The sequence below is a fragment of the Solanum verrucosum genome, unplaced genomic scaffold (assembly GCF_900185275.1).
Source record: "Solanum verrucosum unplaced genomic scaffold, falcon-dt-bn FXZP01000207.1, whole genome shotgun sequence".
In the NCBI taxonomy this organism is placed as follows: Eukaryota; Viridiplantae; Streptophyta; class Magnoliopsida; order Solanales; family Solanaceae; genus Solanum; species Solanum verrucosum.
The window spans coordinates 2,083,585-2,111,495 of record NW_026019996.1 but is presented as its reverse complement, the minus strand read 5'-3'; the positions used below and the strand labels follow the sequence as shown (position 1 = coordinate 2,111,495).

The 27,911-nt window shown below is 33.7% G+C and overlaps 2 protein-coding genes and 1 pseudogene across 2 annotated transcripts; 2 read left to right on the top strand and 1 right to left on the bottom strand.

Moving 5' to 3' along the window:
- Positions 1-2,143: 2,143 nt before the first annotated feature.
- Positions 2,144-3,105, top strand: LOC125819314 (uncharacterized). Its single transcript, XM_049498772.1, has 2 exons — positions 2,144-2,890; positions 2,932-3,105. Exons 1-2 carry the CDS (start codon positions 2,144-2,146, stop codon positions 3,103-3,105), a joined length of 921 nt encoding a protein of 306 aa, XP_049354729.1.
- An 8,552-nt stretch (positions 3,106-11,657) lies between these two features.
- Positions 11,658-21,341, top strand: LOC125819241 (5-amino-6-(5-phospho-D-ribitylamino)uracil phosphatase, chloroplastic-like). The gene is made up of 11 exons (XM_049498707.1): positions 11,658-11,828; positions 11,911-12,045; positions 16,845-16,913; positions 17,020-17,124; positions 18,171-18,225; positions 19,081-19,154; positions 19,555-19,638; positions 19,715-19,855; positions 19,946-20,011; positions 20,428-20,537; positions 20,831-21,341. Exons 1-11 carry the CDS (start codon positions 11,727-11,729, stop codon positions 20,997-20,999), a joined length of 1,110 nt encoding a protein of 369 aa, XP_049354664.1. The 5' UTR covers positions 11,658-11,726; the 3' UTR covers positions 21,000-21,341.
- Positions 21,342-22,424: 1,083 nt separating this feature from the next.
- On the bottom strand, positions 22,425-22,717 carry LOC125819242 (40S ribosomal protein S20-1-like; annotated as a pseudogene).
- Between the last annotated feature and the right edge of the window lie 5,194 nt (positions 22,718-27,911).

Genomic DNA, 27,911 nt, shown 5'->3' with positions numbered 1-27,911 from the left:
CAGGGGCAGTATCAGAAGTTATATGGTTGGTAGGATTGCTAAAAGATCTATAGGTGGATATAATGACTCCAGTCAGACTATGTTGTGATAACAAAGCTGCTATGCAGATTGTTTCTAACCCAATTTTTCATGAACGAACCAAACACATCGAGATAGATTGTCATTTTGTGAGAGAAGCTCAAAGATGGATTGATCAAGCCTGAGCATATTGGAACCAAGTCACAGTTGGCAGATTTACTTACAAAGGGATTAGGGATAGTACAACATCACAATCTTCTTTCCAAGCTAGGAGTTCTTGATATCTTCCATCCTAGCTTGAGGGAGAGTATTAAATAAATAGAAGATTAGTTGGTGATTAGAGGTGTAGTTAGTTAGTTGACATTAGTTAGTTATAACTAACTTCACTGTAGCAAGTTAGTTATAACAATACACTGTAGCTAGCTTTATAAAAGCACATGTAATTCACATTTCAGATGTATGAAAATATCTTCTTTTCTCTTTCACTCTCAAATGCTCTCTACATGAACATCATACTGTTTTAGAAGAAGAAAATTAACATGTTTGTTATTTTATTGTACAGTAAGTAGTCATTAAATTACCAAATTAATGATAATCACTCTTGGGTTTTTCTAAACTAAAAAAGAGAGGAATAATTAAAAGAAAGTACTTAAGAAATAACTTTAGATTTTCAAAAAATAAATTATATAAATAGAAAAATTAAGAGAAATATCAAATATATATAACTATTCATTATATATACACACAAATATATAATTTAAATATTATGCTTGATCTTTATATGCATAAACATAATTAAATATATTTAGAAAATGTAGGAAAATAAACATAATCAGCATAGATTGTTGTCGTATGATTTCTTGATACTGAGTCACAATGACATATTACACAATATTTTTCTCCATATCAGCGTCATTGGCAAATCCCTACATCAGATCCAATTTGATTATTAATAGAATTTCCATCATGAAATACATGGAATAAATTTTTGTTCAAGAATAAAATTTTATTGAAATTGTTCATATCCAATTTATTCTTCGAAATCATATCACAACCTAATTAAAAATGATGAATTGACATGATATTCTCTAAATACTAAATTATTTTGAATATATTAATCATTTTATAAGTTTTTGATGGCTTGGAAAGGACAACAAAATACATGATACATGCAATTTCATTATAATGCAAACAAAAATATATTTTCTTCTTCCTTATAACTTCATTCATTCGATTCTTTTTTGCAATCTTTTCTCCCTTTTCCCTTTGTTCTCTACTTAATGTCTCCTCTATATTACTATTCTTGTTTCGGTAAATCGTCTCCCTTTCTTCTAAGTTCTAAGCATATTTGTATCCAATTCCGTATTTTCAATCTAATATTTTTTCTATTTGATTTTTGTTGAAATTGTTTTTTTATATTTTTCAAGACCTCATCAGTTGCACTTATAAACTATTGTAAAATTGAGATCCAAAATATTTTATAAGGTCGAGATGGTCATAGATATACTATCAGTTAAGCGTGGAAAAATATGAAGATCTAAACAAAATTTATCCATGAGACCAAAGAAAAATGATACTTTAAAAAAGATTATTACTATTGAAACTACAAGAATTACATAACTTGATCTCATTTACAAGTTGTAAGTAGTCATAGTTAATCAGTTAGGAACGTAAAGATTATTTGTTAGTTAGTTAGGCTAGCTGCCATGTTAGTTAATTAGATATGAACAGTGTATATATACATGTGAGAACGGTGTGTACTGATTCATTCAATATATGAGAAAATTTCCCAGAGAGCAGTTACCAATTCTCTCTACCCTTTTTCTCCATTCTCCATTTCTTCTCAATCTGATCATCAAGTTCAGATTTCATCATGGTATCAGAGCCTCGGATCGAAGATTGATTCAAGTCTGTTTATCGATCCTTTTCTTCTTCAATCTCTGATTAATCCTTGCTTAAACATCTCTGCAATTTTCACAAAATCATGGCGAACAAAGATACAATTGAGAATATTGAGAAACAACGAAATCATCCCTTGTATCTTCATCAATCGGTTACCCCAGGATCACTGTTGACAAGCATTTAGCTCACATGAGTGGAAAACTATGCAGTTTAGAGTAGATCGATGCTTCTCACACTCCGAGCTAAGAGCAAACTGGGTTTCGTATATGGAACCTGTAAGAAAAGTGATTATAGAAGCGATTTAGAAGAGCATTGGGAGAAATGTAATGCTTTCGTTTTGTCTTGGATTTTCAATTTTATGTCAAAGGAGCTCATGAGTGGGATTGTGTATGCTACAGATGCAACAATTGTTTGGGCTGATTTGAAGGAGAGATTCAACAAAGTTGATGGATCAAGACGTTATCAATTGTATAGGAAAATTTGTACAATTTCTCAAGGTACTTCATATGTATCTGCTTATTTTACCAGATTGCGTGTACTCTGGGATGAGTTTGACGCACTTATTCCTCCACCTTCTTGTGGTTGTGATAAGTCGAAGGTGTATGCTAGTCATTTGCAGTATATGCGTCTGTTTGCTTTCTTAATCGGATTGAATGAGTCCTATAGCCAACAAAGGAGTCAAATACTGATGATGATACCTTTACCATCCCTGAATAAAGCCTACTCAATGATTATTGATGATGAAAGTCAGAGAATGACAACAAGTTCATATTCAGGAACTGAATTGGGTGAATCATCGACTGCTCTCTATGTAGGAAGTTCAAGCTCTAGGAGATCTAACTATAATTCACAAAATACTAATCTAGGAAGTAGTGGTTATGGTAGTTATCAACAAGCTGGGAATAATGTCGATTACAACAGTCATGATGCTTCTCAAAGGAACAAAAGGAACTATAACTTGCAATGTGAGGTTTGCAAATTGAAAGGGCACACCAAGGAGACTTGTTACAGAGTAGTTGGGTACCCTCTGGTCATCCTAAGTTCAGGAAGAAGTCTGGTGGGACAAGGATGGCACATGCTGTTGATTGTGATGATCCTTTTAGTGCAGTTGTGCAAGGCCAATGTATGCAGAACATGCAACATCTCATGGAGCAGCCTGCATCTACAAAGGAGCAGTATAGTTAGATACTGAAATTACTGAGCAAGGAGAAGTGCACTGAAGAACCACCAACCAATACAACAGATGAAGCTCATATGACAGGTATTGCACATACTTTTATGGTAGCTAGTAAAAATGATAATGCTCACAGACACTGGATAGTGTATTCAGGAGCAACTAAGCACATTACCTCAAATCTAGATGCATTGTTTGACATAGGTGTATTGCCAAATAGAAAGCAAGTTCATCTACCTAATGGACAAACCACCACAATTTCTCATGTTGGAAAGTATAAGTGGGATGGTAGAGATGTCTTAAAAGATGTATTGGTGGTGCCTGATTTTAAGTATGATTTACTGTCTGTGTCACAACTCACTATACAATTGCAGTGTTCAATCAAATTTTTCCCTGAGTTTTGTGTGTTTCAAGACCTTTCCACTGGGAAAGTGAAGGGGATTGGTAAGAAAGTTGGAGGTCTCTATATTCTGTTGGACAACAATAAGCATCATGACACCAATAAAAGACCAAAATTAATGGTTGTTAATGTACAAAATGTTGGAGAAGACATGTTGTGGCACAAAAGATTGGGTCATCCAACTATGAATGTTCTCAGGAAGATGTCATTGACACTGGAAGGACAGGACAACATCATTAGGGATATATGTAAAGTTTTCCCTCTGGCAAAACAAACTAGGCTGCCATTTCCTTTGAGTTGTACTAGAAGTAGAAGTATCTTTGATATGATGCATTTTGATGTATGGGGTCCCTATAAAATAGCTACTCACAATGGTTTTAGATATTTTCTGACATTAGTTGATGATTACATCAGGATGACATGGTTGTATTTGCTCAGATTGAAATCAGATGTTATCACTATATTGAAAAAGTTTCTATCAATGATAAAAACTCAATTTGCAGCTTCTGTGAAGATTTTTAGGTCTGACAATAGTAGTGAGTTTTTTAATAAAGACTGCAACACTTTGTTTGAATATTTAGGAATCATACATCAAAGTAGTTCTCCTTACACACCACAACAAATTGGTGTTGTGGAAAGGAAACATAGCCATATACTAGAGATAGCTAGAGCCCTCAGATTCCAAGGAGTTATTCCTAACAGGTTTTGGGGTGAATGTGTCCTAATTGCAGTTTATTTGATAAACAGGTTGCCTACACCAGTGCTTAAAGGAAAATCTCCATATGAGTTGTTTCATAAACACAAACCTGTAATTGCACACCTGAAAGTACTTGACTGTTTGTGCTATGCAACTAAAGTTGTCAAAGTTGACAAATGCTCACCTAGAGCTACTGCATGTGCATTGTTAGGATACTCCACAACACAAAAGGGGTATATTATTTTTGATCTACATGACAAAAGGTTCCTTGTTAGTAGAGATGTAGTTTTTTATGAAAATGAGTTTCCATTTAAAGGTGGCTCATCACAGAATTTATTTCTATCCTCCTACTTGTCTACTGTCCCTTCTTATTTGGATGAGACCTTGATTCATGATGAACCTTCAGTAGACTTCAATGCTAATAATGAGAGATCCTTAGATAGTACAACCAGAGATGTTATCATAAATACAGATCCTCCATCAGATTTGCCTCCACCTGATATGCATGATTTAAGTTTAGTTCTAGAATTACCTGCTCCTCATGTTGCTCCAAGAAGGTCAGCAAGGATCACTACACCACCTGGATGGCATCATACTAGCACCAAAGTTACCAAACCAGTTCCTCATCCTATGGCAAACTATGTTTCTTACCAGCATATCTCTTCTCCATATTATGCATACATAGCCAAAATATCCACAGGAATGGAACCTTCCACTTATGAGGAGGCTGTAACAGATGCAAAATGGGTTAATGCTATGAAACAAGAATTGCAAGCTCTAGCAGACAATGGGACTTGGAAACTGGTTCATTTACCTCTTGGTCACTTAATAATTGGTTGCAAGTGGGTATATAAGATCAAATACAAGGCTAATGGTGATGTGGAAAGGTACAAAGCAAGACTTGTAGCTAAGGGATACAATCAGACTGCTAGGATTGATTATCAAGAAACCTTTTCTCCAGTTGTGAAAATGGTGACAGTAAGAATTGTCATTGCATTGGCTGCTGCTGAAAATTGGCCCTTGTTCCAAATGTATGTGTATAATGCTTTTCTTCAAGGGGATTTGTTGGAAGATGTTTTTATGGAAATACCTAAAGGTTTGCAGATTCAGGGGGAGAAACATATGGTCTGTAAGCTTGTTAAGTCTTTGTATGGACTAAAACAAACATCTAGATAATGGAACTTCAAACTAACATAAGCATTGGTAATCTCAGGGTATAAACAAAGTCCTTTGGACCATTCTTTATTCACTAAGAAGCAAGGGAACAAGATGGTAATTATATTGGTCTATGTGGATGATTTGCTCATCACTGGCAATGACACACAATTGATCCAAGATACCAAAAGGGTGCTACATCAGTCCTTCAAGATTACAGACTTGGGAGAACTAAAATTTTTTCTGGGAATTGAATTCAGCAGGTCCAAGAAGGGAATTCTGATGAATCAAAGGAAGTATGCTCTAGAATTGTTAGCAAAAGCTGGTCTGACAGGAGGCAAAATGGCATTAACTCCTTTGGAGTGTAACATGAAGCTGACTATAGCTGAGATGACTAATGGTAATGGGGGAAATGAGTCTGTTGACCTGTTTGAAGATGTACAACAATACCAAATAATGATTGGAAAGCTACTCTACTTGACCATCACTAGGCCTGATATTTCTTATACAGTGCAGACACTTAGTCAATTCATGCAGAGACCTACAGTACAACATTGTAATGTAGCATTAAGAGTCCTAAGGTATATTAAGACTCAACTAGGATTGGGATTATTAATGTCATCAGAAAGGACATGAGACTAACAGGTTATTGTGATGCTGATTGGGCTTCATGTCCACACACTAGAAGATTTGTGACAGGTTACATTCTCAAGCTTGGTGAATCAATCATTGCCTGGAAATCCAAGAAGCAAGCAACAGTTTCCAGAAGCTCAGTTGAGGATGAATATAGAAGTCTAGCAGGCTTGACAGCTGAAGTAGTTTGGGTTACTAATCTGGTTAAGGAATTGGAGATTCAAGTTAAAGGACCAACATCTATATACTGTGACAACAAAGTAGCCATCCAAATAGCAGTAAATCCAGTGTTTTATGAGAGGACTAAGCACATCGAAATAGATTGTCACTTCATCAGGGAGAAGATTCAGCAGGGCTTGATCAAGACAGTGTATGTTCCCTCACATGAACAACTGGCAGACTTATTGACTAAAGCTTTGGGAAGAGCTCAACATGAGTTCCTATTATCCAAACTAGGTGTCCTGAATGTTTTCTTAGGCCCTAGTTTGAGAGGGAGTATTGAAACTACATGAATTACATAACTTGATTTCATTTACAAGTTGTAATTAGTCATAGTTAATCAGTTAGTTACTTACAGATTAGCTGTTAGTTAGTTAGGCTAGTTGTCATGCTAGTTAGTTAGTTATGAACAATGTACATATACATGTGGGAATGGTGTGTACTGATTCATTCAATATACGAGAAAATTTCCCAAAGAGCAGTTACAAATTCTCTCTACCCTTCTTCTCCATTCTCCATTTCTTCTCAATCTGATCATCAAGTTCAGATTTCATCTATTACATCTCAATTAATAATGAATAACGTAAGCTATAATTTAAAAAATAAAAGGAACCTTTGAATTGTTCATAGGCTTTGGTATACTATGTGATAATATTTTTTAATAAAAAATTGAAGAATAAGAAAAGGGAAAAAAAATAATGTAATAGAAGAATAAATTTGACATACCAAAGAAAGTAAATTGTTGTGTTAAAATCACCTCGGATCAAAGTTCAAACTTGACAAATTGAGAAGAAGCAGCAGTCCCATTTCATGGCTTAGTAGTAGGAAATAAAGATGAGTTTCTCCTCTTATATATATTTACCGGACAATAAAATTGATGCAACTTTTAAACTTCCTAATGAATTGGTTATTCTCCATAAAATAGATTGAACGTGTGGAATAAATTTTTATTATAAGAACATCTTAGGTTACTGCTACAACGTGGGCTGACTCAATATAATTACATGACATTTATTGTCCAAATATTTAAGGCTTTTGTTAATCAATTTTTATATAGAGAAAGAAAGAAAAAAATCCAAAAAAAAAGAGAAAAGAAGATAAATGTGAATGGAGGCCATAGAGAGGTGCCACATCACCTCCTCAATGTTTCTCCTTTATATAGATAAAAAATTGTAATTTTTTGCAAAATCTATACAAAAAGTACTATAAATTGTAATTTTTTGCATATGAATATGATGAAAAAACACATTGTAAAATATTAGTTAAAATTCTTATAGTTTGACTCTAAAAAGGAAATCATAACAATTAAAAGTGTATAGAGAGAGTAATAAATAAGTAATTAAATTTCAAGAAGTTTAAAATAAAAGGTTGAAAAAAATAATAAGATAGACAACATATATTGAAAATTGAAAACATATAGATAATAAATGGGCCCAAATAAACACTTGTCATGTGCTAAGTAGTAGATATTCCCACTTATTATATATAGTAATAGTAATATAGATTCTTAATTAATATAACAATATATTATTTTTGAATTTAGTTTCATTTGATATAATTCAATCAAATTTAAAGAATTAGAGTAAGAAGCACTCACCTAAAAACCATGCTTTGAATTCAAAACAGATCCATGCTTTGACGATTACTTTGATCTATATAGAAACACAAAGCTTTATCAAAAACAATATGATCAGCTTGCATGATGTGATGTTTAGTATATAAATTTCAATTTAAATTTTGTTAACAAAATTTCTAATACTCCATCTGTTTCAAAAAAATTGACATACTTTCCTTTTTAATCTTAAATATTTTTTATTTACTTCTAGATAACACTCACTCAAATATAAAGAAGTGAGAAACACTCACCTATATACCACAATATAAGTGATAACATAACATGTCACTATAGTGTGGCGATAATTTTTTTGTTCTTTTCGTTCATGTCAACATCCATATGTGCGACTCTTATTAAGTAAATTTAATCATAGTTTTGGATAAAAGAAATACTTAAACATCAAAGTAAACCACATCCTACAATATTTGCCATATAAGAACGCATGAATTATTGGTGATCCCCAACCTGTTGTAATAGCTTCACTTTCTCTATACATTCGGTAACTAAATTAAGAAGTAAAACCTATTTTAAGAGTCTCCAAGATAACAATAGATCACATCACAATAATAGATTGATTATACTAATTACTGCAACAAATCTTAAAAAATCAAATAACTTTTTAAGCCTCATTTAAGTGCAAAATTCCTAATTTACATCCAGTAAATTCTCAACTTTACCTTCATGAGAATGACGATTGAATTTATGGGATTCTCGTTTCTCCTTTATGGATTTGTCTTGGTTCATCTCCTTAGATCTTCTGGCATTTGCTTTTCATTTTATATAATGTATCTATTTGCATACATTGGGAGATATGAAAAAGTAAAAAACTTTGATTCACAATGAAAGATAGTAATAGAAAGGCAGGTACTGAGAAATAAGGGAGAATTTATTATATTAGTTTCAAATCTACCGTTATTGAGAAACATGAGAGAATTTATTCTATCAGTTTAAAATTTGAAAATTATAACCGATTAATATTTTAATAAGAATTCAATCTCATTCCAATTCAAATTATACTAAAAGAAAAGTTGATAAGATTATTTTTTAAAAATAAATAAATTTGGCAACATCGTGAATTATGGTGGTCGTCATCTCGATCGGAAAAAGACGAACATCACTAAGTGGAGGAATATTTTTCTCTCGATCGATCGGTATTTCATGTGAATTTTGTGAACTTTTTCATCGACTCCAACAGCTTAACACGGAGAAAATGAGAGAGTAAAGAGAACCGGTGATTCTAGCACTTTTCAAATAGAACAACACTACATGATTTTGTTGTCTTTTTACATTTTGTCTGAATAAGATTTGGGCCATTTGTTGGCCTTAAGCTTTTGTATTAGGGTTGCATATCGGTCGATTCGATTTTAAAGTTTATGAGTTTGACTTATTGGTTATCGGTTTGTAGAGATGATAAACCGTTAGAACCATTAAGATATTGGCTTATCAATTATCGGTTTATCGGTTATTGATCGTTATTGGTTTAACCGTTAAGATTTGACACAAAAAAAACCATTAAAAATCACTTAAAAACAAGGTGACAAACCAAATGAACCATGCACATGAGTACACAAGTTACATCTTTCTTGTAGAATAACCAAGAGTTTGGGACAACCAGAAATAAAAGTAGGAAACCAAACTCTAAGTCAAGGACTTTATATACAAAATAGTATAAATATAATTATTTAATTTACTATCGGGTTATCGGTTAACCCGTTAAGAAAAAACCTAAAACCGTTAAGAATCGATAATCCGATAACAAAAAAAATCAAAACATTTATCAAAACCGCTAAATCAATAACCCATTACGGATAAATCAATAACTTTTTTTTCGATTCGGGTTATCGATTTCGGTCGATTTTGAACAACCCTATTGTGTATCATTTTCTTTCATTGTTTTGGGTTGTTTGGCCGTTTTGTTTGCTTGTAAGTAGATGAATATTGTTTTAATTAAAATTTAATTACAATTATTTTTAGTATGAAAGAGAAATGTTTTTCATAAATAATACTATTCAAAAGTATATCATATACCGATTTTTTCTATCCAACAATAGTTATCTATTATTAACTTGACACTAAAATTAAGAAATAGTAAATGATAAATATAATTTTACCAAATCACCCTTATTAAAGGAGTATATAATAAGGATAATTTTTTAAATATGTTAAACAAAATGTTTCTTACATTTCAATTGGTGATTACATTAATTCGAGAATTGATTTAAAAAGGGGCTAGCATACCATATTTTTTTGAGCAACTTAACAAAATTATTTTATTTATAGGGTTATTAAAGTTGTTATTTTTTAAAAAATGACTATAATTTGTATTTTTTTCTACCTGTATTTTTTTTTATATGTTTTTATTTTTCTATTTATATACTAATACAGTTTTAATTATAATGAACTAAAATAAGAAAAATGTATTAATTGTGTATAGTTAGCATATAAATACTTTGAATTCAAATTGGTATCTCTATTTATAAACTTAAAGTATTAATAAATCAAGGATACAAGTATTTATAAAAACTTAATGTATTAATATATCAAACAAGGTAAAGTATGACAATTAGCATATGAACACGACAATTTGAAAAATGAATACATTGTTGTTAAACAAAAAATGAATACACCAATATAGTATACATATGAATACATTGTTATTAATATTAAATAAAAGTTGGAAACAAGAAAAATGAAAAACAATAGAATGTGTGGGTATTAAAGTGTGTAAGTATTTGACTATACAAAAAATTGATAAATCCAATAAACGTCAATCTCTTTTTGGTCAAGGTTTTTCTGTAGGTTTGGTGTTAACTCAGGTATTTGCTTATAAAAATATAGTATTTGCCTTCTGGTTTGGGCTTGGGACTTCCATGTTGGAGGTCTCAAGTTCGAAACCCCTTGCCAGCAAAAGCAAGGGGTTTGCCTTCTGGGTCGAGCTCGTCGCACCGGGCTTGCCGAGTGCGGGTTACTTCTCCTATGTGATTTCCGAGATATTGCATAGGAGCGGCAGTTTTACCTTGTGCGCACCCAAAGGGTAGCGGCTACGGGTTTCCCTTGTCATAAAAAAAATATAGTATTAATGTATCCAATTATACTTGTATTGCCTAATCAATCTTTTAAATTGGATAGATTACTTATGTATCCAAATATACTTGTATTAACAAATCACCATTTCAACTTGTGTTAATATTAGTACAATAAAGTATCTATGTATATAAGTATTCTACTATATACAGATTAATTTGGCAATCACACAAACCTCAATCTCTTTTTGCTCATGATTTTTCTGCACTACTTTTTTTTTAATGACTATAGCCATTATAATGGAGAAAACAAAATAATTCTTTAATCGAAACCCTATAAAAATAGATGAAAATATAGATGGATACAAATATAATCTTCGTAAAAACGAGAAAAAAATCAATTAAAAGATACTTGATGAATTCAAATGACAAAAATCATCAAAAGGATCTTAAATTGGAAGGAATTTGGGGGTGGTAAAATATTGAAAATATTGAAAATATGTGATATAGGGATATTGATGGAAGAGAAAGTATTAATGAGGGTAAATATGGGAAGCTGATCGCATAAAATGTGCCTAGACATAATTAATTATGCTTGTAATAATAACTTTTCTATTTAATATTTAATAACTTTTTTGATTATTTGTATATAATTAATTTTGCTATTTATTGTATAGTTATTCGTGTATAAATTGTAGCTATTTATTTTAAATGTATATCGATATTTGCCATATTCGATAATTTTTCCTTTTTGAGTTTTTAGGTTGAAAATAAATAAAATCTTCTTAATGGATAAGTGAAGGTAGGCCCAACCTTGAACGACGGAGCAACAACCATCTTCGTTTTAATCAGGAAGAGCTTCTCTCAAATTATTAATTATCATACTAAAAATGGAGGCCACTCTTAGCAGCTTTCGCAGTTGCTCTCAGGCTCAGCTCCCCTTACAACCCACCTCTTTCCCTCCTCAATTCTTCAAAAAGTCCCGATTCTTGGTTCGTTCTTTCTGCTTCCCTCTAATTTAATTCATTCCTAGTTTTCGTTTTTATCTCTTTATTTATTTCAATATTCTTGCAGAGACTACATAAATCAAAGCCTTTGAACTCAGCACAGTGTTATCCACGCTTGGTGATTGCGAAGGCGTTGGGGACGGGTGATAATGGTGACTTTGAAGATTTTACAGCTACACCTAACAAGATTTTTATGGAAGAGGTAGGTATTTGCCTTCACTAGCTTCTCTTTTAATTTTTCAACTTTGTTGCACCTATATTTTCTATCTGTTTCCTCTGAGGTTGGTTCCTGATTGCTTAAGAATAATTTTAGTATATTTATTTCCTGTCTTTTCATCCGTTTCTCTGTCCAATATATATATATATATATATATATATATGTACAAGAAGCAGAACATCAACTAAAAGGTACATATTGTTACCAAGAGGATTCTTGAATGGTTGAGGGCTAGGAGTAACAACACAGAGGTCTCAAGTTTGGGTCCTATTTATATGAGTGTTAGCCATGTCTTTAGCCTCGCTGAACGGAGCTACTTGGTACCTACGCTCATTGGATGTGACATGTTGCCCATTGAATACTCCAGATACACGCAGGTGGCCCAAGCACCATCCTAATTTTAAAGAATATTAATTTTTTTTTTTTTTGAGACAGGGTGACTTCGTATTCACAAAAAACTCATCATCCAAGAAATAATGAGGAAGAATCTTACACCCACCAAAAGTATGGGATTCCTCCAAGAGGACTGTAAAAATAGAAGAACTTTACAAATTATCTATGAAGTCAACTAGTGCTACTATATCCCTCAACTCTTGTTTACACAAAAAATACCGCTAATTAAGACTCTGACTCTTTATCTTCTGAATGTTGCTGCTCTTGCCTTCAAAACATTTGGTCTTCCTTTCCTTCCATAGTGTCCACCAGATACATGCTGGAATTATCATCCACCAATTTTCCTTTGACCCTCTACTACCAATTCCTTTCCAACTGGTAAGCAACTCCATAGTGGACTTTGGCATCACCCAACTGACCCCAAGAATACTGAGGAACATGTCTCACAACTTTGTGGCTATTTTTAGTGCAGGAACATATGATAGTTGCTCTCTGCATCTTGATCACACATAAAATATCTTGAACAGATCTGCATTCCTTTTTCTTGTAGCACTTCATGAGTCGGACATGCTTTCCAAATTGCCAACCATACAAAACAAGAGACTTTCAGGGGGCTTGTGACCTTCCAAATTTGCTTCCAAGGTCAGAAGCCAGTGGACTGACTATTCTTCTTCTTCTAGTAGCAAGATTTAACTGTGAAAATCCCTTTGTTGTGGAGCAACCATGCATGTTTGTCGGCTCCATTAAGTATTCCAGGAGACATATTCAACAATTGAAGGAGTCTTGCAATCTTTGAAACTCCCCCGTCATTCATAGCTCTCCCGAAAACCAAATTTCATCCTTGGGATCTCCAAACTTGTGACACTAAACATTTCTTTATGAACATGGGACATGTAACTGAGGAAACTTAGCTCTTAGATTGTTTTGCCCTATTCAGAGTTCATTCTATAAATCTTTTTTTACTCCATCACCTACTCTGTAGGAAATGTTGGTATAGATTGTGGCCACAACCTTCTGATGGATTCCCAAACACAACAACCAAAAGTACCCAAAACCTCCTTAGTAGACCATTGGTTTAGCAAACCATATTTCTTAGCAATAAATCTTCTCCATAGAGCCATGGCATCTGTGCAGAATCTCCAGAGCTATTTTTGCAGTAGAGACTCATTCTGGATGCTAAGGTTTTTGATCCCTAAACCCCTGATTCCTGTTGTGTGTGAGGGTATCCCATTTAATCAAATTTTATCCTCTTTCCTCACTTTCTTAGCACAAGAAGGATCTCCTTAACTTGTTGATCTTCTTCTCTATACTCTAAGGACTTGGGAACAAGCTCATCATATAAATAGAGAGGACATCCATTACAAATTTGATGAGTGTCAACCTGCCTCCCAATGATGGATATTGTCTCTTCCACTAGATAGTTTTCTCCCACTTCTCTCCAAGACTTCATTCCATACCCACTCTTTGTTTTTTGCTCCCAAAGGTAAACCAAGATAATTCATTGGTAGGGGATCAATCTGGCATCCAAGAGTATCTAGCAGTTGCAAGTGGTCCACCTTATTGACTGAGGGGATAAAGCTCTTAAGCCAATTAACATGCATTCCAGAAATTCCTTCAAAAATAGTTAGGATGGCTCTAAGGTGTTTGATCTGAGATACATTTGCATCACGAGAAACTAGTGAGTCATCAACATATAATAAATGAGTAACTTTCATAGAACCACCCCTGTTAGGTGAAGCACAGAAACCCTTAAACTACCCATTCCTCTTTGCCATTTTGATCATGTGGTTTAAACCCTCCATGGCTAAAATAAAAAGGAAAGGAGACATGGGATCTCCCTGTCTCAAACCTCTTTGTTATTGAAAAGAACTCTTCATTACTACCATTTATGATGAGAGAGAACTTCATAATGGATATATAATAACTGATTCATTTAATCCATTTGGTACCAAAACCTATGTCCTTTAAGACTTTGAGGAGGAAGGACTAGTTAACATGGTCATAAGCCTTCTCAATGTCCAACTTGCACAAAATTCCTGGAGTCTTCTGTCTCAACCTAGTATCCACAAACTCATTGACTAGCAAAACTACATCCGTAATTTGTCTACCCTTTAGAAAATCCATTTGATGTTCATTTATTAGCTTTCCCATGATAGCTTTTAACGTTTCAGTGATAAGCTTGGAGATGATCTTGTAGACTCCTCCTATCAGGCTAATTGGCCTGAGATTCCTAAGCACTTCTGCACCTTCCTTCTTTGGTATGAGTGCTATGAAAGTGGCATTTAATGACTTCTCAAAAACTTTCATTTGATGAAAGTTCTGAATGGTATGCATTAAGGCCTCATTTGTTTGCACTTAATGGGGGTCTGAATCTTAATCATTCAAATTCGCCTCATTCAGTGTGTTTGTTTTTGAGGACTGAATCTTAATTATTCAAATTTAGTTCAATAAGTTTGTTTGTTTTATTTCCTTATAAGCCTGTGAATGGGTCTGAATATATCTGAATGAATCAGATCTGTAACACACTCTTAACACCATTCAGACTCAAAAATAAGACTCCTATCTTAATTCAACTACATCACAACAACTCATAAAAGTTATTTTCTTATTTAATTAATGTTAATTACATGCTTACCGTTATAATTTCCTTTATTCTTATTAACTTAATATACGTCTTTTACTTTCATAAATTAATCAATATATTTGAATTGATAAGCACTCCCATGATATAATATTTAGCACGGTTTCAGAAAATAAGAAAGTATTAATTATTTGATCGATAACAATAACAAATGTCCATTATAAAAAAAATGTTTTCATAAACATTATATTACTACTCTATATAAACTATTTTACATTGCATTATATTAGATTCTCAAAGTTTTTGAGTGCAAAGAATAGTCATATTAATGATATAACTTAATGTTAAATTCTTAAAAGATTCATATTACCTTGTTACGATAAAAATGTTCAAAATATTATTTTCTATATATAAAAAAACTATTTCACTAAAATGAGGTTTTTATAATATTTTATTGATATAGCGTTTAATTTCATATGTACATTCAGATATTGAAAACAAACCGTCCCAATAAGGCAATAATTTAGTGTTCAGATTCAGAGACAACATCTTAATATTCAGATGTTTATTCAGATTTACACATTTAGATCTTAATGCACATCTTAATATTCAGATGGGTATTCAGATTCAGACGTCTTAATCTTAATGGAAACAAATGAGGCCTAAGTCTCCTTCAGAATGCACCAACACTCTTTGAAGAATTGTACAGTGAAGTCATCAGGTCCGGGTGTTTTGTCACTTATCATGCTTTACAACTTGGAGCATTTCTAGTTCTGAGAAAGGTCTCTGCAGCCAATCTTGTTCCTCTTGGGTGATCTTGGAACAAATCATCTCAAAGGGTGGTCTTCAGGGTTCCTGGTTCTGTGTAAAGTTTGTTGTAAAATTCTATCATAGTCATTTGACCTCTTCAAATTCTTTAATTTCCACCCTATGTCCCACAAGCCTATCAATATTGTTGTACCTCGTGTGCATAGAATCTGGTGTTATTATCCCCATGCTGCGTCCAAGTTGACTCTTCATTTTTAGCTAGTACCTCCAGTTCCACTAGTATTGTGGTTCTCACTACCATTTCGTCTTCAGTCAAGACCCTGTTATCTTGAACTAAGTCAAGCTCTGCCAGCTCATGCTTAAGCCACCAATTTTCAAATTCAAAACTAGATTTCCTCTTCTCCAGTTTCCACATTCAAGTATGATAGGGTTATGGTCGTAAACAGTTCTGGGAAGAATACTTTGTTTGATATTCTTGAAGGTCTCCTCCCCCATAGAATACAAGAATCTATTCAGCCTAGCAGCACTCCTATGACTTACTCCCCTAAACCATGTAAACTTTCCTCCATTTAAAAGAGGGGGGGGGGGGGGGTCATGGAGTTCCATGTCTTCAATCCATCTAGAGAAGTCTGGCATTACATTTGTGATCCTGATGCAACCCCTCCTGTCATCCATGTACCTAACAGTATTGAAATCACCACAGCCAATCCATGGCCCCCCACGTAGCTCCTCGACTGCTGCCACTTCCTCCCAACATTCAAGTTTCTCACTTCTAATGTGAGGAGCATAAACTCCAATGAGAAACCATGAGAAAAACTCTTGAACAGACTCTCATTTTAGGGTGGAGTAGTGCCCTGTTTCAACCAAAGTTCCGCTCCATACCTGCTATCCGATATTACCATAAAAAACACTAAGTTGCTGTATTTATAGTTTAAAACTTTTAGAAAAATGTTTGAAAGAACACTCTTGACTTCCAAATAGTGTTTTTGTTGTTCAAAATGGGACTGATAGGGTGTTTGTTTGTGTTTATTGGGTTTTGTAGGCAATTGGTGCTGAATACGGAGAAGGTTTCGAGACATTTAGACCCAATGGACTGCTCAAAGTTGATGTGGTAAGACCAGAAGTTCAGATTTTGTAACAGGATTTTTGAATCTTTGTGCCTTTTGGTGCTACAAGCAACATATCTGTACTCAAGGAGTTCCTTTTTTTGCATTTAGGATTTTTTAAATGATAGACTGCAAGAGGGTTTCCTGCGAAGAATCCGTTATGCGATGAAGCCTGATGAAGCTTATGGCCTCATTTTCTCTTGGGATAATGTGGTGGTAAGACCTGAATCTTTGACCATCTGGTCTAATTTAAGAGAGGTTACCTGATTCGTGAACTGTTACTTGATTTGTGATCAACTGTATAAGTGATGTGGTCTCTGAAGCCTGGCTGGCAATTGATTATGTCCATATAAAAGGAAGTGATCTTCTATTGTTGGTTTGCCCTATGTTTGTGCTTCTTATTCGTGTCTAAAATTGCATGCTTATAAGGAATTCTTGAAGGGTGCTGGTTTTGTTACATTCAGGCCCAATGTCTGAATCTTTGATGACCTTGCCTTACAAACTCAAAGTCTTTGTTTGTGCATCTTTTTTCCTGCTCTCCAATTTGGTTCTTATATGGGAGACCTTTTTAAACAAATTAGGTGTGAAAGGCAGATTAAAGAACTTCTCTCCCTCTCTCTTTCTCTTCCTATGTGTGTGTCTCTCTCTCACTATGTGTGTGTGTGTGCATATATATGTCAAGGAACTTTCCTCTAAATACATTTATGAATTGGAATAAACTGCAATAGAAGTACAAGATCCCCAAATTATGGTGTTTCGTCACTCACCCTAGGAATTGATGCTTTAAGATAACAACAACAACACCAATGTCCAGTTCCCAACAAGTTGATGCTTCATGATATGAATCCTAAAGAGGAGAGGTGGCTTGTTTTGTATTAGACAAAGTATTGGGTGCATGGACTGGAGCTCAGGCAAAAGGCAACAAAAACTTGGGTTCATGTTAAGAAAAAAGAATTTGATAGAAGAGAAAAGAGAATTATACGGATACGTACAATGTATTTCTTAATCACATATCTGGATATTGATAATTGATATGTTTGTTGGTTGGGGGGGGGGGGGGGGGGGAGTGGGAGATAAGATAATGTATTGATTTCCTCTAGAAATGTTGCTGAAGATAATTGTAGACCAAAGATGTGGTAGATATTGATGTTCCAATAATGAAGCTCGCAGCAATTGTGTTGCTGAGTTCTTTCTTCTACTTGAGTGGAAGTCATAACACTCAATTATTTGTTGACAATGTACTTCCACATCATACTTTTCAGGCAGATTCTCGAGCTCTGAAGTTGGATGCCTGGAATCAACTTGCCTCTGAAGAAGGTGAGTGAGTTGACAAAATTTTCAGAATCATACATTTGTTTCTTATTGGTCGTACCGTAAAATATTTGCTCTTCATTTATAAAATGAAACATCCTTGAGTGGGAAATGAGTTTTAAATTTCTAAAGTTTTGTCGGGACCCTAAAAGAAAAGAAGAAAATGGGGAATGTGATAGGATTTAGCTGTCTGCTGCCAATACACATATACATCTGGAGTGCCAGTGACATGTCATCTAACATGATCTGGATCTTATTTGTTCTTTTTAGTATCTCCATATATATTTGAGACAGTGAGAGTGGTAACTGTTATTTTTTTCAACTTGTAGTGAGATTCATAAATATAAAGGTCAGATTCTTTCTGGCTCTATCAAATCCAAATTCACATATATCAGAGATCAGGGTGATGTTGACTTTTACTAATGGGTTTATCTCCCGGGATGGGCTGAATGGAATCCTTTGATCAGGGGCCAAAGAGTGATTAATCTACCGGCTACCTCCCTCCCCTCCCCCCCCCAAAATAAATAAATAAATAAATAAATAATTTACATCCCATGATGAGCCGTCTCAATGTTCATCCCATGGAAAATGAGCCATCGTAAGAAACTTATGGTCTGCAATCATACAAGAAGCACAATCTTAAAGACCCGTAAGTTTGCAATTTTAAATAATTGTGAAGGTTATACTGTAAAACTAATCTTTGCAGTTTATGAGAGATAAGAACTAGCTAAAGAATGACCATCTAACCTATAAAAGACAATGGCTACTTTCCTCAATTTGTAGATGCTCATTACTGATGCTTTTAGTTTTGACTTTATTTTGTTAAATTATATAAGCTATTTATCATTTGGTTATGTGCAGGGTTAGAGCTTCCTGAAGATGATAGTGTGCAGCGGCTGTTACTTTATGCAACTGCTGATCATGTTCTGCATAAGGTTAGGAGTATATGATCATACAAGTCATGACTACCTATTTTTATTTGAACAATGAATGTGGATAGTGTCCTCTTCCTTAATTTTTGTCCAAGTCTGTGGCCTGTAATCTTTTTTACTCTTTTTGTTAAATAAATAATTGTTAAATTCTCTGAGATATTTGCTTCTATACACTATATGCATATGAGTCGGTGTGCATGTCTTTTTGATTGGAGAAATAGTGGACTATCAGGTTTGAGTTTGCTTTTAGGACTTTTTTGGGAGGTAAAATACACATTTCTCTATAGAAAATCACTGAGATAAAAAATAGTATTGATCATTAGCTAGTTTTGTAGAAATCTTCTCTTATATAATCAATGTCTTATTAAAATGTCTATTTTTGAGAAATCCTATGCAATTATAGGCGCTGCCAAAGGAGAAGAACGAAGCTGATCAGGATCGATTGAAGATGAGGCTTTCCCAACTCTATCATGACAAGCTTCTCAAAGTAAGCATTTATGCAGAGTGGGATGCTGTGTTTTTCAATGACCTCAAAAACATCACTATAACTCTCCTCTTTTTAGATTTCAGAGCCAATTGAAGGGTTGAAAGAATGGCTGGATGCCGTATCAACTGCTCGTATCCCTTGCGCTGTTGTGTCAAGTTTTGATCGCAGAAATATGGTTGAAGCCTTAGAGCGCATGGGACTCATGAAGTACTTCCAGGTAGTTAATTACATTCTCTTAGAGATAATATCTACAATCTGGTTGGCTATTAACATGTGCATGTTGTTGATCATCATGCTGTTGATTCAGGCAATTGTGACAGAGGAGGACGGAATGGAGTCTATAGCACATAGATTTCTTTCTGCAGCTGTGAAGGTAAGGCTGAAGTGTATTTTGAGTGTTGGACTGGTGCATTTCTAACACGTTAAGAATACTAAAACCATATTAAACATACTGTTTGGATTCTTTGGGGATGGGGGCTGCTTATAGCACATTTATTTCTTACTTGCATATGAGGGAGAATAATATCTAAAAGTGTGGTGTGTGAACTAAAAATGCTTAAATTTCTCTTTAATAAGGCGTGTCAGTTCCAGTTTTTTGTTTATACTTGCATCTGCATTGAATGCTAAATCCTAGCAATATTGACCTGCTACACCACTTAAATGATAGATTAACTATACACTCTCTACTCTTTCCTCTATGCTTTTTAAGCTTAGACCAAAACACTAACCTTCTTTTGAACTCTCTTGGTTTTGTTGGATCTTACCTATTGCAAAAACAAAATTCTGCAGCTGGACAGAAAGCCATCAAAGTGTGTGGTGTTTGAGGATGACCCTAGGGGCATAACTGCTGCTCACAACTGTACAATGATGGCTGTGGCACTTATTGGTGCTCACCCAGCGTATGTATTACTGTTTTCTGGTTTTTCCCCTTATTGTTGAAGCTCTTGATTTGAACTGTCTTATTGTATCATGTTTGGACACGAAATGTTCTTTGCTGCCAAAAAGGTGTCCCAGGTCCTTCCTCCCTCTAGGGGGTGGGTTTAGGACTAGGTGCTTACTTCAATATCTGTTTGAAGTGTTGATATATTGACACAAGTTCTGGATTTTCTTGCTATTTTTATTTTCTTCAAATGCAGAAAGTATGTCACTGTTTCTGCTTGCAAATTTTTATTTTGGAGTTTGAAACTTGCAGGTACGATTTAGGGCAAGCTGACCTTGCTGTGGGTAGCTTCAGTGAGCTTTCTGTGATAAATCTTAGGAGATTATTTGCACATAAAGGCTCCAACTTTATGGACCTAGAGAAACAAATAGCGGAAAAAGCACCGCGCAGAAGGAAGCTCACAATTGACACCATTTTCTGAACCAGTTTGGTACAACAGTCTACCACCTCATTTTCCTACTTGTAAATGCTCTCTTAGTGTTAGAATCTGTAGGTCTTGCCCTCCCTTGCCTTCATTCATTCTTTAGATAAATAGAGCTGGTAGAAGATGATTTCCCCTTGAGGTAATCTGAAACTCAGAAATCCTTTTCTTGTCTTCTTTTCTCTCTTTTTTCTTTTGGGGTTTCTGTTTGTTCGTGTGATCAAGCCGTTAATTCAAACTGATATTATCAGCAGTGGTGGTGGAATTACGATCTATGTCACAACTAATCGTTTCTTTTAGGTGCATGCAATATTGTAACTTCTGCCAAGTATATATATATATATATATATATATGAAAAGATTGTAATTTGTGTTATTTTACATTTCAGTTTTGAATGAAATTATTGATTGTTCGACTTGTCGCTTTGGGGTAATGTTCCTGTTTGTGATTTTCTGATGACAGAATAAGTAGCGTCTCGGCATTGCTAGTTTGATACTTGAAGACTTGTAGTTTTCAGTATTAGTTTGAGTTTCTTTTTCAAGGCAAAGAGACTCAAGTTTGAAGTTTTTCCTTGGAGGGACACTTTGTATTAAAGAAACATTTGTGAGGCAGTCTCAAGTTTTTATTTTTTACACTTATCCTTCTTAATTCATTACTCTTTTAGAAGTTCCCTGTGTCCAAATTTTCATTTGTGAATAGTCTTAAGGTTGTTTTTTTCTTATATATACGACTTTTTATACTCCCTCTATCTCATTTTATATAATGTAGTTTGACTTGACAAGAAATTTAAGAAAGAAAGAACTACTTTTAAAAGTTATGGTCTAAAATAAGTGATGATGTTTGTGTGGCTATAAATCATTTTATTAAGGGTAAAATGATTTTTTTAAAGTTAAATTATTACTATTATATATAGAAATGTGTCAAAAAAATTTGGACCGATTAACAAAAAAAGTGAGTATATAAATTGGAACAAAGTGAGTATTATATTGCTACTTATATATAAGAGACAATTGCATTTATGTTTGGAAAGTTGTTATGTATTGTTTCATAATTTATCGTATTGTGTTGTGTTGTATTGTTTGTATTGTATTGAATTATTCTAATGAATATAATGTTTGGATAAGAGAAAAGACATAAAGTCATCACTAAAGTTGTCTTAAATTTTCAAAAAGACACCTTAACTTTGCGAGCGTCCTTTTACCTCACAAAAGTATCAAATATCTTTGTAAAATGATCATTTTGACCCATTTTCTCACTATGTTTGTGAACACTCAAACAACAACGCGTGAAGGTCTATTTTAACTGTCAAAAACCAATTAAAAAATGCCACATTTCAACTATTTTCTTTATTAATTAATTAAATAATTAAATACTTCATCTTCCTCAAATTTGTTGTTGGAGAAGGATTTTTCAAACAAGTACTTTTAGGAATCAACAATGGTGACATCAACCTCGACACCATGTTCAATGGTGATTGAGGTGATTTGCTTGACAACATTTGGGGAGCTAAAAAGATCAATTCGCGCTCGTGAACCCGCAACTCATACTTGTCCCATGTATTTGTGCCTTCTCCACAGCAAGACTTCCTAGGGATAATGTTAGCACCACAAACCAAATCCATACACATTTTCTCAAGATTCTTAACGTTTTTGGTAGAAAGAGTGATCATAATCAATCTTCTCTCGAGCCCCTCTAGCCCTGGTTTTGTTAGCTTCATTGTTGAAGACCTAGCCACAATTTCGATTTTCTTTAAGGAGGGTGGAAGCAAATTTCAATGGAAAAGAAGAGAAAATTTGAAAAATAAAAAAGAAAAGAAATGGAAGTGTTTTTGTAAAGATTCAAATCAGATTATCCTCGCTTTTATTAATATTTAAATTTAATTAAAATGGTCAAAAATGTGAACATCACACGCCTCTTCATAGATGAGGAAATGAGTCAAAATGGTCTATTTACAAGGGTATTTAATACTTTTATGGGGTAATAGGATGCATGCAAAGTTAATGGGTTTTTTTGAAAATTCGGGACAACTTCAGTGGTGACTTTATGTCTTTTCTCTTTGGATAAATTAAATTGTTCTCTATTATTGCATAATGTCATAAATCAACAATTTGAATGATAAACTCATAAGAAAAGTAGAGTACATAGTAGAGCTACTATGAAAAGATAGACTAAAAGATAAATATGACTATTAAATAATAAGTAAAGACAAAATGAAAAGAAAATATTAAGGTAATGACACGATTACACCAAATGAGACTTTTCGTCGTTACCTAATAATGAAGTTAAACGACATGCAATAAACTTTAGGGAGAAAGGTCAAAAATACCCTTCAATTTCCACTTAATTGTTAGGTTTACGCTTCATTGTACTATGTGACTATTTATATCCCTACCGTTTGCAAACTTGTCACCCATACCTCTATTTGGATAGAAACCCCCAAATTATCTCGAATTTCTCAAAAACGATCCCTTTTCAACTTGAAACCCATATCCAACCCTCTATCTATCTTAAACTAAATAAATTTAATCCATTTTCCGTAACCATTTCCAAAAGATTAAGCTTTATAGATTAAGCCTATAAAGCTTAGTTGATTAACAAGACTAGTTGAAATTGTACCATGGAATGAGTTATTGCTGAGATCAAGTGTTTGAAGAAGAGGGCATTCAGATGCTTAGTTAAATTTGATACTTTTACAGCGTCTAGAAGACATATGGATTTTGGAGGAAAGAAAAGGGCTCAAAGGTCCATCAATCTAGACCAGAGATTCTTTGGAAGTTCTCAATTGGCAATTGAAGTCACTTGGAAGTTCTTTTTGAAATAGGTATGAGAAATGAGTTAAATTTGTTTGGGTTAAGATAGAAAAGAGTCGCATACGGATTTCAATTTGAGAATGAATCATTTTTAAGAAATTCGAATTAATTTGGACTAATTTGGAGGTTTCTGTTCAAGTAGGAGTACAAGTGATAAGTTTGTAATGGCGGCTGGGGGTATGAATAACCACTTAGAGGGTAAACCTACATATTAAACGATAGTTGAGGAGTAAAAAAATAAAATAAAAACTTAGTTAGATTATGAGTCAGCACATTCCATTTACGAGGAGTCTAAACTCTAAACAAAGTTGATATTTTCAAGGGAACTCACCAATCTTTATATATTATCGGATTTTTATTTTTGTCATGAATATTTGTACCACATTTTTTTTGGTATGTGATAGCATATGAATCTTTGATAATTTGACCAACCATTCTATAGTGCTTTCTAATGTCTATTAAATTGCAAGTGCTTGAGCGGTTATGACTATTTTCTTCATATGAGTCCAAGTAAACATGCACGGTGAAACTAATCATTATATATATATATATATATATATATATATATATATATTCATGAAAATCAAGTAAAGTCTAATTAACAATATTGTATTACCGGTAAAGCAAAGAAAATAGTTTTTCACTTTTATCATAAGATAGAAACACTTAATCTCAGTAGCTTATTAACTGGCATGTATTGTGAAACAAATCATGTCACCATCTTGAAAAATTAAAAATGTTCTCTAAATCAGGCAAGTTGAAAAATACGTGGTCAATTGTTACTATTTTAAAACCAAACACCTTGAAAGCATCATAAATATAAATTAATCGATTAGAAGTGTTTGCATTAATTAGTAAGACATTAAGAATGCATTTTCTAAGAAAATATTTAACTATATTTATATTTTATTTTCAGTTTAAAGTTTGAAATATTACAATTTAAATACAAATTATGTTTATAAAATACATATTACGTAAAATAAAAATTGCCTAGAATTTCTAGGAATCACTACATAGGCCATAGCCTATGAAATATTGTCATAGTTTTTTGTGTTTTATTATGATCATTGAAAAACAATTTGGTTTATAGTTTTAGTTAGCTATTTATGCTTTTACTTGAAATCAAACTTAATAAATATTATAGTGATAATTTTATTTGTGGTTTGATTAACAAGTAGTAACACTAACACCATGCAATATTATCTTGTCGATATTTATGATAATATTTTTAAATTATAATTTAATTTAAAAAATTATAAAAAATATATTTGTACGTAAAGAGGGTTGGCCCGGCAAGCCCGTATCCCACGTACTTGTGGATTGGTCGACCGTTTTCTGGCCCACACCAAAAATGGATTAGCCCGGCCTGACCCATCAAATTTCAAAGCCTGTATGGGCTAGTCCGAATGGGGTGGGCCAGGTCATATTAACTGTCACGACCCAAAAATGGACGTGATGGCACTCGTCTTATCCCACCAAGACAAGTCAGCCTAAAACTCAACCATTACAATAAAATGCGGAAATTTTTATAATCAACTCAAAAATACCCCCAAAAATCTGGTTGTCACGTGTACAAGCCTCTAAAGTATTACAATTGAATCAAAAGAAAAATACAAGTCGCATATGACATTGTTTCTAGAGTAGAACAAAATCATAAACAGGAGTAAGAAGGTCTGCTGAGTTGACAAACAGCTACCTCACAAATCTCCAAGAAGCCTCGGAAAGAAGAGAATATATCACAAAGGTCCGGGCTAGTAACCTACAAAAAATGTAGTAGCAACGGATGAGTACCAAACCACACGGTACTCAGCAAGTAAACCTCTAAACACGAGCTAAGGGGATAGAATACGAGTACTCCTTACACCCCAACCGAACCTTCACAACTACAATCTGTATAAAACCAGTCCAACATAACAGTTCACAGTTTACAAAGCACATAGCTCAACAACAACATTCTAGCAATCATATATTCTCAACAACAAACTCAATATTCATCAATTACAACCTCCACAACTACAACCTGCTTAAAGTCAGCCCAACATAACAGTTCACAGTTTACAAAGCACATAGCTCAACACAACACTCTAACAATTTCATATCCTCAACAACAACAACATTTTCATATCCTCAACAACAACACTCTAACAATTGCATATCTTCAACAACAAGCTCAATATTCATCGGTCACAAGTTCAACGGAAAGGCACTCACAAGATCAACAACACACAAGATCAAGTTCACCAATAATAAAGAAGTGCAATGCAATGAAATGCAATGTCAAGTATAGTGATGCATGTCTGACCTAATGATACACACTCGCTGTCTCTCAGTCCGGGACCCATGGGGGACATATATGTCCATGCATCCATCGCGGCGCGCAATACGATCCTCGATAATAGTAACCACCGTGGTGCGTGATACGTCTTTCGAAATATAGTATTCGTCGCAGCGTGCGACACGTTCCTCGAAATATAGTATCCATCACGGCGCGCGATACGTCCCTCGAAATGGTACATCCTCATTATTTTCTTATTCTTTCTCAATGCACATAACACTTGTCACAACCATGTCTCAGAACAATGCAAATGACATGTTCACACAAATAATAAGGAGATGACCATTTTCATAACATTGCACAATTCACAACAACACAATTAGGATACAACATCAACAATGATTCAACAAGCCTTTCAAGCAATTCTGAACATATCACACAAACAATTGATCACATTGCCTTTTATTATCCCTTTTTCATCATTAGAATTAATAAATGTGGACAAGTCAACCCATCACCAAGTCTCATTACCCTAAACACATATTACAAGGAAATACACAAATTTCATACACTTAACAAGGGTTTAGAAATCCACTTGCCTCAAACAATCGAATGATTACTCCGGGACTTGAGTCTTCCCTTTTTGTTGAGCTTTCAAATCAATACAATCTATTCAAGTACATAATCACAATAAGATTTCGAAACTAACAACACCCATATTACTATAGGTATAGCCTAGACCTAAAACCTCACCCAAATTTACAATCAAGTTTCTAAATTTCAAGTCTAGGGTTAAGCTTCAACTTCTCCAGTATTACAATTCTAACGGTATTCATGTAATACAATATACTCAATATTTAATTTTATATACCAATATATCAAGCTAGGCTAATTATATAATATCATTGTTGTAAGACCTATTTGATAAGAAAAAGAGGAACCAATACGTTAACCTCTAAGGACAATAATACTCTCTTTTGTTGCAAAGCCATAACCTACACTAATGCATCAATCATTTGGCATTGATTAGCCAATGATTAAAGTGCACGTTTGCCCCCAAAAACGATGCAACACCACAATCTATTCCTACCTTTCTTTCCAATCAATTTGACATAAATTCCAACCTTTCTTTCCAATCTAATTAACATAACTACCATAGCATTTTTATCTCATTCCATATCTAGCAATACGATATTAAAGATTAGTAAATTACCTGAATGTGAACCTTTCTGCTTTCACGATGGTCGCCTCTCACGGGAAATTTTAGGTTCTCTTGTTTATCTTTTTTTTTCTAAATTAATTATTAATTATATATTAAAAGTGGCAAATCGTACTATTTATTTTAATAAATGAATTAAATTTAAGATATTAAATAAATTATCACTTTAGTCCATTAACTATCGGTTAAGTCAATTATCTACAATTACCCATCAATTAATTAACTCAAGTTAAACGAATAGTTCAAAATTCTCAAACCAACTCCACCGACTGATCATGAATGACTCGGGGAAACTATTGGAAGGGATGAAATGGTAATTTCACGAAAATTTCTAAAAATGACATTTTGGGTCATTACATTATCCACCACTAAAAACCATGTTCGTCCTCGAACATAAAGAAGATAACTAAGAATAATTGACATTACCAAAAGCCTTAGTTATGACCTACTAGTCCGTGTTCATCTCTCTAAGTGAGCTCCTCCTTAAGACCATCCCATCAAGATCAACTACTAAGAACTGAACTTTCAAATCAAACTTTGGAAGATCCACAAATCAGGAGTGATTATCAAGCCACAGACTAACCCATGAACCCAATTTAAACTTAAA